This window comes from Rutidosis leptorrhynchoides, chromosome 8 (assembly GCF_046630445.1).
Source record: "Rutidosis leptorrhynchoides isolate AG116_Rl617_1_P2 chromosome 8, CSIRO_AGI_Rlap_v1, whole genome shotgun sequence".
In the NCBI taxonomy this organism is placed as follows: domain Eukaryota; kingdom Viridiplantae; phylum Streptophyta; class Magnoliopsida; order Asterales; family Asteraceae; genus Rutidosis; species Rutidosis leptorrhynchoides.
In genome coordinates, this window is record NC_092340.1 from 79,602,153 (window position 1) to 79,619,312 (window position 17,160).

The following is a 17,160-nucleotide window of genomic DNA, read 5'->3' on the forward strand; positions in this document are numbered from 1 at the left end:
ATTACTTTTGTTATTTAGTTAATAGAATATATAATTAACTAAATAATACATAATATTATAACATTTATAAAACTAATAAAAACTATAAATTAATAATCATAAATTTTAATTTTTATAAAAACTAAATATAATAATAATTTTTATATAAAATTCGTATTTAATAATTAAACAAATATAGAAATAAAATGTTAAATGTTCTTAGAAATATATTAAACAAATTTTTTTTTAGAATTTTATACAAAAAAAAAATCAAAACTATATCTACTTTTAATAAATAAATACAAAAATACAAACTACTTTTTCTTTTAAGATTTACTTTTAATAAAAATACAAACTACTTTTTATTATTTTAACTTTTAAGATTTACCTTTAATAAAAATACAAACTACTTTTTCTTATTTTAACTTTTAAGATTTACTTTTAATAAAAATACAAAATACTTTTCCTTATTTTAACTTTTAAGATTTTACTTTTAATAAAAATACAAACTACTTTTTCTTATTTTAACTTTTAAGATTTTACTTTTAATAAAAATACAAACTACTTTTTCTTATTTTAACTTTTAAGATTTACTTTTAATAAAAATACAAAATACTTTTCCTTATTTTAACTTTTAAGATTTTACTTTTAATAAAAATACAAACTACTTTTTCTTATTTTAACTTTTAAGATTTTACTTTTAATAAAAATACAAACTACTTTTTCTTATTTTAACTTTTAAGATTTACTTTTAATAAAAATACAAAATAATTTTTCTTATTTTAACTTTTAAGATTTACTTATTTTATTTTAATTTTTTTTTACCTAACATTTTCAACTATAAATACCACATACATTTCTCATTTCAAACTTACACCTTAATCTCTCATTTCTCTCTTAAAGAACTACTTCTAGTTGATATCTCGGTCACTTACTTGCTTTACTTTCCTTTCTTGCGTGGAATACTTCAATTGCTATTTAAGGTGAGTTTCATTTGCTCCCTTTTTATATATATTTTTGGGCTGAGAATACATGCGCTGATTTATAAATGTTTTACGAAATAGGCACAAGTACTAAAACTAATTCTATGTGGGTTTAAACCAGAAATATACCCTTAGCTTGGTAACATTAAACTACTTGTCTATGTACGGTAGGCGCGAATCCTAAAGATAGATCTATTGGGTCTGACAAACCCCATCCTGACTATGGGATGCTTTAGTACTTCGAGGTTATTTTAAACACACCTGATCTGGTGTACTTCAGAGGGTAAAACATGAACGTTAAGGCTTGTTACCTGGTGCCTACAACTTATAGAATGCTTTTATACACTTGCTAGTGTACGGATATTTATGAAACTGAAATCTTGTGGCCTATTATTATAACGGAAATGATTGATTTTGATAAACTAATGAACTCACCAACCTTTTTGGTTGACACTTTAAGCATGTTTTGTCTCAGGTGACGAATAAGATGATTGCCATGATTGCTACCTGATGAATTGAATGCTGCTACATGGAGTCTTCATTTCATTACATTTACTTTGCATTAAGACTATTATTATTATTTCAGTTTAAATTTGATGTAAAACTTTTAATGCTTCCGCTGTTTTATTAATAAATGTTTTATTCAAAACGTCTCATATAGAGTCGTTCTCGTTTATACAACTGTGATTTGATAAAATTAGTCACAAATACCCTAGGCCCTAATTTGGGGGTGTGACAATATGTACCTAGTAAGACGTTGTTATAACGATAATCGTTATATATATCGTTTTCGAGTTTCTTAAATTAATAGTCTCATTTTTATGTATATAACTCATTGTTAAAATACCTAATGAGATACATACTTATAATAAAATCATGTTAACTATATATATAACCATATATATGTCATCGTATAGTTTTTACAAGTTTTAACGTTCGTGAATCACCGGTCAACTTGGGTGGTCAATTGTCTATATGAAACCTATTTCAATTAATCAAGTCTTAACAAGTTTGATTGCTTAACATGTTGGAAACATTTAATCATGTAAATATCAATCTCAATTAATATATATAAACATGGAAAATTTCGGGTCACTACACCAACCCTACCCTTATCTTCTGGCACTACTTCTCAGACTGAGGCACCAGTCACCATGGTTGGCCTACATCAGGCTTTGACCAAGTTGACTAAGGAGTTTGATGACAAGCTCTCTGGTGTGCAGTCTAAGATTAATAATCTTAACTTTAATAATAATTTTGTATCAAAAGATGATCTGTTGGAGGTAAGGAGGTTGGTTGGGGATATGCAGGGGTTGTCTAGTGCAGGTGGTTCAGGGTCTGTTACAGAAACTAATCACAGGTTGGCTGAGCTGGAAAAATGAATGGTTGATGTTGATGAACTGAGACAATGCTTTACTGGATTTACTTCTGATATTTGTTCCCTCAAAAATCAACAGACTAAAATTTGGAAGGTCATATCATCTCTGCCTTTAGATGATGTCAAAAAGGGGGAGAAAAGAAAGAGGTCAGACGATCTTCTCGGTAGTTTCTTGTATAATCTCCTGACCTGTAATCTGTCTATCCCCCACTTCACTCCAACAAATCGGAGACCTGCACTTTCTACCATAAAGTGCTTCAAACGGCGCCATCTCAATGCTTGAATGGTAGCTGTTGTTGTAGGAAAATTCTGCTAACGGTAGATGTCGATCCCAACTGTTTCCGAAATCAATAACACATGCTCGTAGCATGTCTTCAAGCGTTTGTATCGTCCTTTCGCTCTGCCCATCAGTTTATGGATGATAGGCAGTACTCATGTCTAGACGAGTTCCTAATGCTTGCTGTAATGTCTGCCAGAATCTTGAAATAAATCTACCATCCCTATCAGAGATAATAGAGATTGGTATTCCATGTCTGGAGATGACTTCCTTCAAATACAGTCGTGTTAACTTCTCCATCTTGTCATCTTCTCTTATTGGCAGGAAGTGTGCTGATTTGGTGAGACGATCAACTATTACCCAAATAGTATCAAAACCACTTGCAGTCCTTGGCAATTTAGTGATGAAATCCATGGTAATGTTTTTCCATTTCCATTCCGGGATTTCGGGTTGTTGAAGTAGACCTGATGGTTTCTGATGCTCAGCTTTGACCTTAGAACACGTCAAACATTCTCCTACGTATTTAGCAACATCGGTTTTCATACCCGACCACCAAAAATGTTTCTTGAGATCCTTGTACATCTTCCCCGTTCCAGGATGTATTGAGTATCTGGTTTTATGAGCTTCTCTAAGTACCATTTCTCTCATGTCTCCAAATTTTGGTACCCAAATCCTTTCAGCCCTATACCGGGTTCCGTCTTCCCGAATATTAAGATGCTTCTCCGATCCTTTGGGTATTTCATCCTTTAAATTTCTCTCTTTTAAAACTCCTTGTTGCGCCTCCTTTATTTGAGTAGTAAGGTTATTATGAATCATTATATTCATAGATTTTACTCGAATGGGTTCTCTGTCCTTCCTGCTCAAGGCATCGGCTACCACATTTGTCTTCTCCGGGTGGTAACGAATCTCAAAGTCGTAATCATTCAACAATTCAATCCACCTACGCTGCCTCATATTCAGTTGTTTCTGATTAAATATGTGTTGAAGACTTTTGTGGTCGGTATATATAATACTTTTGACCCCATATAAGTAGTGCCTCCAAGTCTTTAATGCAAAAACAACCGCGCCTAATTCCAAATCATGCGTTGTATAATTTTGTTCGTGAATCTTCAATTGTCTAGACGCATAAGCAATCACCTTCGTTCGTTGCATTAATACACAACCGAGACCTTGCTTTGATGCGTCACAATAAATCACAAAATCATCATTCCCTTCAGGCAATGACAATATAGGTGCCATAGTTAGCTTTTTCTTCAATAACTGAAACGCTTTCTCTTGCTCATCATTCCATTCAAATTTCTTCCCTTTATGCGTTAATGCAGTTAAGGGTTTTGCTATTCTTGAAAAGTCTTGGATGAACCTTCTGTAGTAACCAGCTAGTCCTAAAAACTGGCGTATGTGTTTCGGAGTTTTCGGGGTTTCCCACTTCTCAACAGTTTCTATCTTTGCCGGATCCACCTTAATACCTTCTTTGTTCACTATGTGACCGAGGAATTGAACTTCTTCCAACCAAAATGCACACTTTGAAAACTTAGCGTACAATTCTTCCTTCCTCAATACTTCTAACACCTTTCTCAAATGTTCACCGTGTTCTTGGTCATTCTTTGAGTAAATAAGTATGTCATCAATGAAAACAATGACAAACTTGTCGAGGTATGGTCCACACACTCGGTTCATAAGGTCCATGAACACAGCTGGTGCATTAGTTAAACCAAACGGCATGACCATAAACTCGTAATGACCGTAACGTGTTCTGAAAGCAGTCTTTGGAATATCATCTTCTTTCACTCGCATTTGATGATACCCAGAACGTAAGTCAATCTTTGAATAAACAGACGAGCCTTGTAGTTGATCAAATAAGTCGTCGATTCTCGGTAGTGGGTAGCGGTTCTTGATGGTAAGTTTGTTCAACTCTCGGTAGTCGATACACAACCTGAATGTACCATCTTTCTTCTTGACAAACAAAACAGGAGCTCCCCACGGTGATGTGCTTGGTCGAATGAAACCACGCTCTAAAAGTTCTTGTAATTGGCTTTGCAGTTCTTTCATCTCGCTGGGTGCGAGTCTGTAAGGAGCATGAGCTATTGGTGCAGCTCCTGGTACAAGATCTATTTGAAATTCAACGGATCGATGTGGGGGTAATCCTGGTAATTCTTTCGGAAATACATCGGGAAATTCTTTTGCAATGGGAACATCATTGATGCTCTTTTCTTCAGTTTGTACTTTCTCGACGTGTGCTAGAACAGCATAACAACCTTTTCTTATTAGTTTTTGTGCCTTCAAATTACTAATAAGATGTAGCTTCGTGTTGCCCTTTTCTCCGTACACCATTAAGGGTTTTCCTTTTTCTCTTATAATGCGAATTGCATTTTTGTAACAAACGATCTCTGCTTTCACTTCTTTCAACCAGTCCATACCGATTATCACATCAAAACTCCCTAACTCTACTGGTATCAAATCAATCTTAAATGTTTCGCTAACCAGTTTAATTTCTCGATTTCGACATATTTTATCTGCTGAAATTAATTTACGATTTGCTAATTCGAGTAAAAATTTACTATCCAAAGGCGTCAATGGACAACTTAATTTAGCACAAAAATCTCTACTCATATAGCTTCTATCCGCACCCGAATCAAATAAAACGTAAGCAGATTTATTGTCAATAAGAAACGTACCCGTAACAAGCTCCAGGTCTTCCTGTGCCTCTGCCGCATTAATATTGAAAACTCTTCCGCGGCCTTGTCCATTCGTGTTCTCCTGGTTCGGGCAATTTCTAAAAATGTGGCCTGGTTTTCCACATTCATAACAAACTACATTGGCATAACTTGCTCCGACACTACTTGCTCCGCAATTACTCGTTCCGACACCATTTGTTCCTTTCGTTCTATTAACCCCTGGTCCGTAGACCTCACACTTCGCCGCGCTATGACCATTTCTTTTACACTTGTTGCAAAATTTGGTGCAGAACCCCGAGTGATACTTTTCACACCTTTGGCATAGCTGCTTCTGATTATTGTTGTTGTTGCGGTTATTATTGTTGTTGGGATGATTGTTGTAGTTGCTGCTGTTGTTGTTGTTGTTGTTGTTATTGTTGTTGTTGGGCCGTTTGTTGTAGTTGCGATTGATGTTGCGATTGTTGGGATAATTGTTGCGATTATTGTTGTAATTGCTGTTGTTGTTGTATTGGTGATTCTTATCACCGTTTTCCTCCCACTTTCTTTTGACTTGCTTCACATTGGCCTCTTCAGCAGTTTGTTCTTTAATTCTTTCTTCAATCTGGTTCACTAGTTTGTGAGCCATTCTACATGCCTGTTGTATGGAGGCGGGCTCGTGTGAACTTATATCTTCTTGGATTCTTTCCGGTAATCCTTTCACAAACGCGTCGATCTTCTCTTCCTCATCTTCGAATGCTCCCGGACACAATAGGCACAATTCTGTGAATCGTCTTTCGTACGTGGTAATATCAAATCCTTGGGTTCGTAACCCTCTAAGTTCTGTCTTGAGCTTATTGACCTCGGTTCTGGGACGGTACTTCTTGTTCATCAAGTGCTTGAATGCTGACCACGGTAGTGCGTACGCATCGTCTTGTCCCACTTGCTCTAGATAGGTATTCCACCATGTTAACGCAGAACCTGTGAAGGTATGTGTAGCGTACTTCACTTTGTCCTCTTCAGTACACTTACTTATGGCAAACACCGATTCGACCTTCTCGGTCCACCGTTTCAATCCGATCGGTCCTTCGGTTCCATCAAATTCCAAAGGTTTGCAGGCAGTGAATTCTTTATAGGTGCATCCTACACGATTTCCTGTACTGCTAGTTCCAAGGTTATTGTTGGTATGTAGCGCAGCCTGTACTGCGGCTATGTTTGAAGCTAGAAAAGTACGGAATTCCTCTTCATTCATATTCACGGTGTGTCGAGTAGTCGGTGCCATTTCCTTCAAAATAGTCAAATGGAACAAGTTAATCATACAGAATATTAAGAGTAGTTAATAGTATTTCGTAGCATAATATGAACTCATTTATAAAAGCTTTTTCTTCATATTAGCGTTTTATAAGTTTAAATTCGGGTAGTACCTACCCGTTAAGTTCATACTTAGTAGCTAATATACAATTCAACTACTACAATTCTATATGAAAAACTGATTATAATAATATTTCGCTTTCAAACATTTACACAATATTTTACAAACTTACAATACCGCTTATTTTACATATAGCATGAAATATAGCACACAATAAATTTGATACAAGATGGTTGTGAAGATAATTCTAGCTAGTACACAAGTCGTTCAGCAAAGGCAATAAAGACACGTAATTCATACGTCCAGAAACAAGTCATGCATTCTGGTTTTACTAGGATTACTTCCCATCCTTGGTCTTGTGGAACATAACCGTTATGGCCGTTAATAAGACAGCGTGTTGTAACGTCGTCAAAGGGACGAGGGTTACGTAATGTCCAACAGTCCCGTAACAATCTAAAAACCTCATTTCTTACCCCAATTACCGACTCCGTCACTTGTGGGAACGTTTTGTTTAATAGTTGTAGCCCGATGTTCTTGTTCTCACTTTGGTGAGAAGCGAACATTACTAATCCGTAAGCATAACATGCTTCTTTATGTTGCATGTTAGCCGCTTTTTCTAAATCACGAAGTCCAATATTCGGATATTTTGAGTCAAAATAATTTCTTAACCCATTGCGTAAAATAGCATTTGGGTTCCCCGCAATATATGCGTCAAAGTAAACACATCGTAACTTATGGATTTCTCAATGTGATATCCCCCATCTTTCGAACGAAAGCCTTTTATAAACCAAGGCATTCTTGGAACGTTCTTCGAATGTCTTACAAACTAATCTCGCCTTAAATAGTTGTGCCGAAGAATTCTGACCGACTCTAGACAAGATTTCATCAATCATGTCTCCGGGTAGGTCTCTTAAAATATTGGGTTGTCTATCCATTTTGTGTTTTTATACTGTAAAATAGACAAGAGTTAGATTCATAAAAAAAATACTTATTAATACAAGCAATTTTTACATATATCATAAAGCATAAGCACACTATATTACATATATTACACCACACGAATACAACTATCTTATTCCGACTCGCTTGTTTCTTCTTCTTCTGTTTTGGTTCGTTTTGCCAAGTTTCTAGGGATATATGATGTTTCCCTAATACGAGCCGTCGTTTTCCACATTGGTTTAGAAAAACCTGGTGGTTTAGAGGTTCCCGGGTCATTGTTACAACTTAAGGACTTCGGGGGTTGACGATACATATAAAGTTCATCGGGGTTGGAATTAGATTTCTCTATTTTTATGCCCTTTCCCTTATTATTTTCTTTTGCCTTTTTAAATTCAGTTGGGGTAATTTCTATAACATCATCGGAATTCTCGTCGGAATCCGATTCATCGGAGAATTGGTAATCCTCCCAATATTTTGCTTCCTTGGCGGAAACACCATTGACCATAATTAACCTTGGTCGGTTGGTTGAGGATTTTCTTTTACTTAACCGTTTTATTATTTCCCCCACCGGTTTTATTTCTTCATCCGGTTCCGATTCTTCTTCCGGTTCCGATTCTTCTTCCGGTTCCGACTCTTCTTCCGGTTCCTCTTCAGGAACTTGTGAATCAGTCCACGAATCATTTCAATTTACATTTGACTCTTCATTATTATTAGGTGAGTCAATGGGACTTGTTCTAGAGGTAGACATCTATCACATAATATCAAACGCGTTAAGAGATTAATATATCACATAATATTCACATGTTAAAAATATATAGTTTCCAACAAAATTTGTTAAACAATCATTTTTCAAGTAAACACGGTCGAAGTCCAGACTCACTAATGCATCCTAACAAACTCGATAAGACACACTAATGCAAAATTCTGGTTCTCTAAGACCAACGCTCGGATACCAACTGAAATGTCCCGTTCTTATTGATTAAAAACGTTCCATATTAATTGATTTCGTTGCGAGGTTTTGACCTCTATATGAGACGTTTTTCAAAGACTGCATTCATTTTAAAACAAACCATAACCTTTATTTCATCAATAAAGGTTTAAAAAGCTTTACGTAGATTATCAAATAATGATAATCTAAAATATCCTGTTTACACACGACCATTACATAATGGTTTACAATACAAATATGTTACAACAAAATAAGTTTCTTGAATGCAGTTTTTACACAATATCATACAAGCATGGACTCCAAATCTCGTCCTTATTTTAGTATGCGACAGCGGAAGCTCTTAATATTCACCTGAGAATAAACATGCTTAAAACGTCAACAAAAATGTTGGTGAGTTATAGGTTTAACCTATATATATCAAATCATAATAATAGACCACAAGATTTCATATTTCAATACACATCCCATACATAGAGATAAAAATCATTCATATGGTGAACACCTGGTAACCAACATTAACAAGATGCATATATAAGAATATCCCCATCATTCTGGGACACCCTTCGGATATGATATAAATTTCGAAGTACTAAAGCATCCGGTACTTTGGATGGGGTTTGTTAGGCCCAATAGATCTATCTTTAGGATTCGTGTCAATTAGGGTGTCTGTTCCCTAATTCTTAGATTACCAGACTTAATAAAAAGGGGCATATTCGATTTAGATAATTCAACCATAGAATGTAGTTTCACGTACTTGTGTCTATTTTGTAAATCATTTATAAAACCTGCATGTATTCTCATCCCAAAAATATTAGATTTTAAAAGTGGGACTATAACTCACTTTCACAGATTTTTACTTCGTCGGGAAGTAAGACTTGGCCACTGGTTGATTCACGAACCTATAACAATATATACATATATATCAAAGTATGTTCAAAATATATTTACAACACTTTTAATATATTTTGATGTTTTAAGTTTATTAAGTCAGCTGTCCTCGTTAGTAACCTACAACTAGTTGTCCACAGTTAGATGTACAGAAATAAATCGATAAATATTATCTTGAATCAATCCACGACCCAGTGTATACGTATCTCAGTATTGATCACAACTCAAACTATATATATTTTGGAATCAACCTCAACCCTGTATAGCTAACTTCAACATTCACATATAGAGTGTCTATGGTTGTTCCGAAATATATATAGATGTGTTGACATGATAGGTCGAAACATTGTATACGTGTCTATGGTATCTCAAGATTACATAATATACAATACAAGTTGATTAAGTTATGGTTGGAATAGATTTGTTACTAATTTTCACGTAGCTAAAATGAGAAAAATTATCCAATCTTGTTTTACCCATAACTTCTTCATTTTAAATCCGTTTTGAGTGAATCAAATTGCTATGGTTTCATATTGAACTCTATTTTATGAATCTAAACAGAAAAAGTATAGGTTTATAGTCAGAAAAATAAGTTACAAGTCATTTTTGTAAAGGTAGTCATTTCAGTCGAAAGAACGACGTCTAGATGACCATTTTAGAAAACATACTTCCACTTTGAGTTTAACCATAATTTTTGGATATAGTTTCATGTTCATAATAAAAATAATTTTCTCAGAATAACAACTTTTAAATCAAAGTTTATCATAGTTTTTAATTAACTAACCCAAAACAGCCCGCGGTGTTACTACGACGGCGTAAATCCGGTTTTACGGTGTTTTTCGTGTTTCCAGGTTTTAAATCATTAAGTTAGCATATCATATAGATATAGAACATGTGTTTAGTTGATTTTAAAAGTCAAGTTAGAAGGATTAACTTTTGTTTGCGAACAAGTTTAGAATTAACTAAACTATGTTCTAGTGATTACAAGTTTAAACCTTCGAATAAGATAGCTTTATATGTATGAATCGAATGATGTTATGAACATCATTACTATCTTAAGTTCCTTGGATAAACCTACTGGAAAAGAGAAAAATGGATCTAGCTTCAACGGATCCTTGGATGGCTCGAAGTTCTTGAAGCAGAATCATGACACGAAAACAAGTTCAAGTAAGATCATCACTTGAAATAAGATTGTTATAGTTATGGAAATTGAACCAAAGTTTGAATATGATTATTACCTTGTATTAGAATGATGACCTACTGTAAGATACAAAGATTTCTTGAGGTTGGATGATCACCTTACAAGATTGGAAGTGAGCTAGCAAACTTGAAAGTATTCTTGATTTTATGTAACTAGAACTTGTAGAATTTATGAAGAACACTTAGAACTTGAAGATAGAACTTGAGAGAGATCAATTAGATGAAGAAAATTGAAGAATTAAAGTGTTTGTAGGTGTTTTTGGTCGTTGGTGTATGGATTAGATATAAAGGATATGTAATTTTGTTTTCATGTAAATAAGTCATGAATGATTACTCATATTTTTGTAATATTATGAGATATTTCATGCTAGTTGCCAAATGATGGTTCCCACATGTGTTAGGTGACTCACATGGGCTGCTAAGAGCTGATCATTGGAGTGTATATACCAATAGTACATACATCTAAAAGCTGTGTATTGTACGAGTACGAATACGGGTGCATACGAGTATAATTGTTGATGAAACTGAACGAGGATGTAATTGTAAGCATTTTTGTTAAGTAGAAGTATTTTGATAAGTGTCTTGAAGTCTTTCAAAAGTGTATAAATACATATTAAAACACTACATGTATATACATTTTAACTGAGTCGTTAAGTCATCGTTAGTCGTTACATGTAAATGTTGTTTTGAAACCTTTAGGTTAACGATCTTGTTGAATGTTGTTAACCCATTGTTTATTATAACAAATGAGATGTTAAATTGTTATATTATCATGATATTATGATATATAATATATCTTAGTATGATGTATATACAGTTAAATGTCGTTACAATGATAATCGTTACATATATGTCTCGTTTCGAAATCATTACGTTAGTAGTCTTATTTTTACATATGTATTTCATTGTTAATACACTTAATAATATATTTACTTATCATTTAACATAATTTACCAAGTGTATCAATATCTTAATATGATTCATATGTACCTAGTAAGACGTTGTTATAACGATAATCGTTATATATATCGTTTTCGAGTTTCTTAAATTAATAGTCTCATTTTTATGTATATAACTCATTGTTAAAATACCTAATGAGATACATACTTATAATAAAATCATGTTAACTATATATATAACCATATATATGTCATCGTATAGTTTTTACAAGTTTTAACGTTCGTGAATCACCGGTCAACTTGGGTGGTCAATTGTCTATATGAAACCTATTTCAATTAATCAAGTCTTAACAAGTTTAATTGCTTAACATGTTGGAAACATTTAATCATGTAAATATCAATCTCAATTAATATATATAAACATGGAAAAGTTTGGGTCACTACACCAACCCTACCCTTATCTTCTGGCACTACTTCTCAGACTGAGGCACCAGTCACCATGGTTGGCCTACATCAGGCTTTGACCAAGTTGACTAAGGAGTTTGATGACAAGCTCTCTGGTGTGCAGTCTAAGATTAATAATCTTAACTTTAATAATAATTTTGTATCAAAAGATGATCTGTTGGAGGTAAGGAGGTTGGTTGGGGATATGCAGGGGTTGTCTAGTGCAGGTGGTTCAGGGTCTGTTACAGAAACTAATCACAGGTTGGCTGAGCTGCAAAAACGAATGGTTGGTGTTGATGAACTGAGACAATGCTTTACTGGGTTTGCTTCTGATATTTGTTCCCTCAAAAATCAACAGACTAAAATTTGGAAGGTCATATCATCTCTGCCTTTAGATGATGTCAAAAAGGGGGAGAAAAGAAAGAGGTCAGACGTTGCAGGTATTGCAAGTGTTGAGGGGGAGCAATCAAAGAGAGCTCAAATTGAGGGGGAGCATCAGGTTGAGAGGGAGAATATAACTGATAGAGGTGTTGGTGATACTCAAATGGTTGGTGGTGTTGGTGATATTCAGGGAAGAATATAACTGATAGAGGTGTTGGTGATACTCAAATAGTTGGTGGTGTTGGTGATATTCAGGGGAGTTCTAGTGCTATTGTGGTTGCTGCTACTCAAAGAGCAGATGGTGATTTAAGGGCTCAGATGAACAAGAGATTTAGATTCAGAAGATATGAAGGTGATGTTGTCAAGGTTGAGGTTGATAAATCTGAATTTGAAGGTGTAACTCTACTGCTAACAATGACACACTTACCAGATAGGAGATTAAGAGTTAAAATAAATGAAATTGTTCGTTTGGGTTTTTGTGAGTGGAAAGGCATAGCTATGTGTATCAAGGAGTATACAGGAGATCAAGTTGTTGTGAAAGAAGTGTTGAAGAGAGGTTATATGCTGGTACATTTGGTGTTTGAAGAAGGGTTTATAAGTCTTAAGGATTATGAGGTATTTTGTGGAATGTTTGATTTAGAGATGAAGGAGAGAAGAGCTAAGGAACATGTTGAAAGGTATGTTGTTCCTGAACATTTAGAGTTTGTTGATGATAAGTATGTTGAGTATTTGGATGGTTTGATGTTTAAGACAAATGGAAATCAAAGAATGTTGGTTAGGGTTGATCAGTTTGAAGGAGCTAGCATTGAGATGTTGATCAGTTTATTATCCAGATGTGAGACAGAGCAAACTTTTCCTTTTAGGGTACAATTGTTGAATCACTTGTATAGCAAGCTGAGCATGTTGAAGAAAATTTCTCATATGAAGGGCAAGTGCAAGCTAATTGAAAGGGAGTATGCAAAGATGTTTGTTTAGGAGTACAAGTTGTTTTGACATCATCAGATAGGGGGAGATTGTTGGAAAAATGAAAATAATAATCTGATGAGTCAAAAGCATTTTGCAGATTTTAGAGTCTGAAGTTACAGACTCTGGAATTGCTGGAGTAAACGTTTGAAGATTTCTTGAAGCAAAAGCCATAGAATATTCTGGAGATATGCTTGTTATTTAAGAAGATTTGTTTTGAAGATTTGATTTTATCTCCAGAATTTACTTCCTAGTTATTAGCAAATTTGGTTTGTTTTTAAGTTTATCTTTTCCTTATTTGTAGCAAAGTAGTTTTGGAAACCAAATCTCCAGATTTGGTTTTTGATCTGTATAAATAAGGACGTGTGCTTTTCATTCGATGTATCTTTTGGCACGATCAATATTATCAAACATATATTTCATATCGTGTTCTCTCAATTCTTGTACTTATAATTCTTATTTATTGTTCAATTGAGAGTCTGGTGTTCATAGATCAAATACTGTGAACTAATAATAATAATCATATTAATAACTAAAATCATAATTATAACAATGATAATATTAGTAATAACAATATAAATGATAATTCTTATAATATTAAAAATAATGATAATGAATAATTAATATTAATAACAAGGATTATAATAATTATTAATAACAATGTAAACAATGAAATTTTTAATAATAATAATAACTAATGATATTTAAATTATAACTAAGTTATACTTTTAATTATTCTTACAATAATATTTATATTTATAGATTATAATTAATCTTATTAATAAATGTAATTACAATAATAATACTCTTTAATATTATATATATAAAAATAGTAATACAAATATAATTGTAATAGTAATAATATTATTACTAATGATAATAATAATAATTATTAGGAACTATATAACAATAATATTATTATTAACAATAATACTAATTATACTAATGTTATTAATAATAACAATGATACTAATAATAATAATAATAATATATCAAATTTCACACACACACACATACACACACACACACACACACACACACACACACACATATATATATATATATATATATATATATATATATATATATATATATATATATATATATATATATATATATATATATATATATATATATATATATATATATATATATATATATATATATATATTTTATATAGTAATATTAATGATACAAATATTAATAATGAAAGTAATGATAATAATACAACAATTATACTTTAGCTTGTAATTACATATTATATATTACCATTTATTATATCATATCTATCAATTATGCAATTTAATAAATCTTTAATATTTATATATTACAGTATATATAATACTACTTATGTATAGAATTCATATATATCTACATTTTTTATTTATACACAAATGTTCATGAATCGTCGGGCATAGTTAAAGGTCAAATGAATCTATGTAAACAGTTCAAAATTTTGAGACTCAATATTACAGACTTTGCTTATCGTGTCATAAATATTAAATCGTATCGAGAGTTTGGTTTAAAATTAGTCGAAATTTTCCGGGTCGTCACACTTTCTATACGAGCGCTCTCTGAATCAGGAAGAATCGATGGAAGAATAAACTCAACCTCATCCATAACTACCTGAAATTTACATTTAAAGTAGTCCAAAAATGCTTCTTTTACTAAAGGCGGTGAATTAATCCATGTACCATTCACTTGAATACCGGTTACAGTTTGCGTTTTTCTTCTGCTATTAATGAGACCATGAAAGTAACCCGTGTTCTCGTCACCGTCTTTAACCAACTGTGATCTAGCTTTTTGAAGGATATCTAAATTATCGTAGCCAACAATTTCATCTCTCTCCTTTAAAAGGGAGATCCTCGAATCCCTATCAGATTACATTGCGCTGCCTGAATCCAGTTTACAATCGATCTCTGCGATAAGCTCCATAACAGTTGACAATCGTGTTTTTTCAGTAACACGAGTATGAGCAGCCCAAGATTTAATGTGATTTTTAAGGAGCTTAAGCTTAGTATGCAATTTGACATTATTAAATTCGGTCAGACCAGAGACAATAACATCATCAAAGTTTGGGCGTTGCAACCAAGATTTAAAAAACTTAAAAGGGATGGGTCCATAGTCATCTTTTCGGAGATGAAGAAGAATAGGGGAGTGATCCGACCACTTACGATCCAATACCATTACTTTTGCATCCGGAATGTGATTAGAACCATTGGAGGAGAGTAAAAAACGGTCCAATTTACTAAATTTGGTGCCCGCTTTATTCATATAAGTGAAGCATTTTCCTCCAAGAGGCAAATCGAGGAGATTGTTATTAGTAATAAACTCATTAAAGTGCCTAGCTTCTTAGGAAGAAAAAACCGAGCCCTCACGAATCTGACGGCGTTAAAATCACCAAAAAACAAGAAAACGCCCGTGTGCTCGTTGACAAACTCTGACAGAGAATTCCAAAGGTTAATTTTTTCCAATGGTTGTTGCGGACCATAGATATTAACCATGAAGAAATTGCACGATAACATAAGAATGATGGCACCAAATACGCTCCTTAAAGAAGAAACGAGGGTCCCACAACGATATAATGCCACCAGAAAAACCTTGGGAAAGAGAGCACGCATAGTCAAACTTGAAATTACCCCACATGGACTTTAACCGATGAAGATCAAGCTTTGACATCTTCGTTTCTTGTAAACCAACAAAAAGAATGTTGTGCTTAAAACACGGTTCCCTAACCCAGTCTCTTTTGTTCCTCATCTTCGTACCTAGGATGTTAAGAGAGAGCACATTCATTTGTCCACAAATGTAAGACGATGGGTCGAGATGAAAATAATCATGGCATACATTCATAAACACTACATACAGATATAGATGATGGTTCCATATGAAAATATTATTTAATAGTATAAAAAGTGGATATCTCTATTGTATTTAAATATATATTGAATTGAATATATATTTCTGTTGGATATATTAATACGAAGGAGAATTTTTAATATTTTCAGGGGGTATTTAAGTAAGCAAAGCACCAAAAAGCTCTTGTTAATGTCAAACGCTAGTTGCTAAAGCGTTTTGTTTTGGAGCTTTTTAATTCCACAAAAAGCTCTAAGGGGGTGTTTGGTTGGATGGATTTCATGAGATTTCATTGGATTTGTATTTGAAATCCCATGAAAATATGTGTTTGGTTGGAGTTTTTAAAAATGGGATTTGTATTTCAAATGCCAAGTACAAGGGATTTAAAATCCCTGGAATTGATAGAGGATTTCAAATCTCACCCTTATCTCTTCTTCTTTCTTCACAAATAGTATTTCTTCCCCAAATTCTATCCCCCGTTCCATCTCACCCCACTTTCTCTCACTAAAAAATTATCACACTATAAAATTGTCTTTTTGCTAATTTGCTAATTTCTTATTCTACCTAACTGGGTTTATAATTGGTATCTCTGTTTACAGATGAATCAATATAAACACCCCACTTTATTTTTGTCAATTTTTACCCCAACTGGATTCATCTTTACGGTCTCCGATCTTCGGTCAATCATTTCGAATGGAAACCTAAAACTTTGAAGCTTTTAATCGGAGTTTCGTTCCTTTACCAGAATTTTGTTTCACGACCACAATAACGTCGTAACAAACAAAAATAGAGGAAAGTTAGTTGCAGCGGCGGTGGCGAACATTATTGTTACGACGGAGCTACGTGCAACAACAATAGGTGTTTTTAAACCTGTTGGATTGGGTTATAGTCACAAAGATGACTCCCTTCATAGTTCATGTACTGACCTTATATTCGGTAGATTTGCTTTTTATAAAAAAATAAAGAAAAAGAAAATGTGTGTTTTTATAAATGTTGATGAAGAT

General features: G+C 33.4%; 1 protein-coding gene across 1 annotated transcript; it reads right to left on the reverse strand.

The window, feature by feature from the left end:
- Positions 1–15,184: 15,184 nt before the first annotated feature.
- LOC139863547 (uncharacterized) lies at positions 15,185–15,577 on the reverse strand. The gene has a single exon (XM_071852168.1). The coding sequence runs from the start codon at positions 15,575–15,577 to the stop codon at positions 15,185–15,187; it is 393 nt and encodes a 130-aa protein (XP_071708269.1).
- Positions 15,578–17,160: the final 1,583 nt, after the last annotated feature.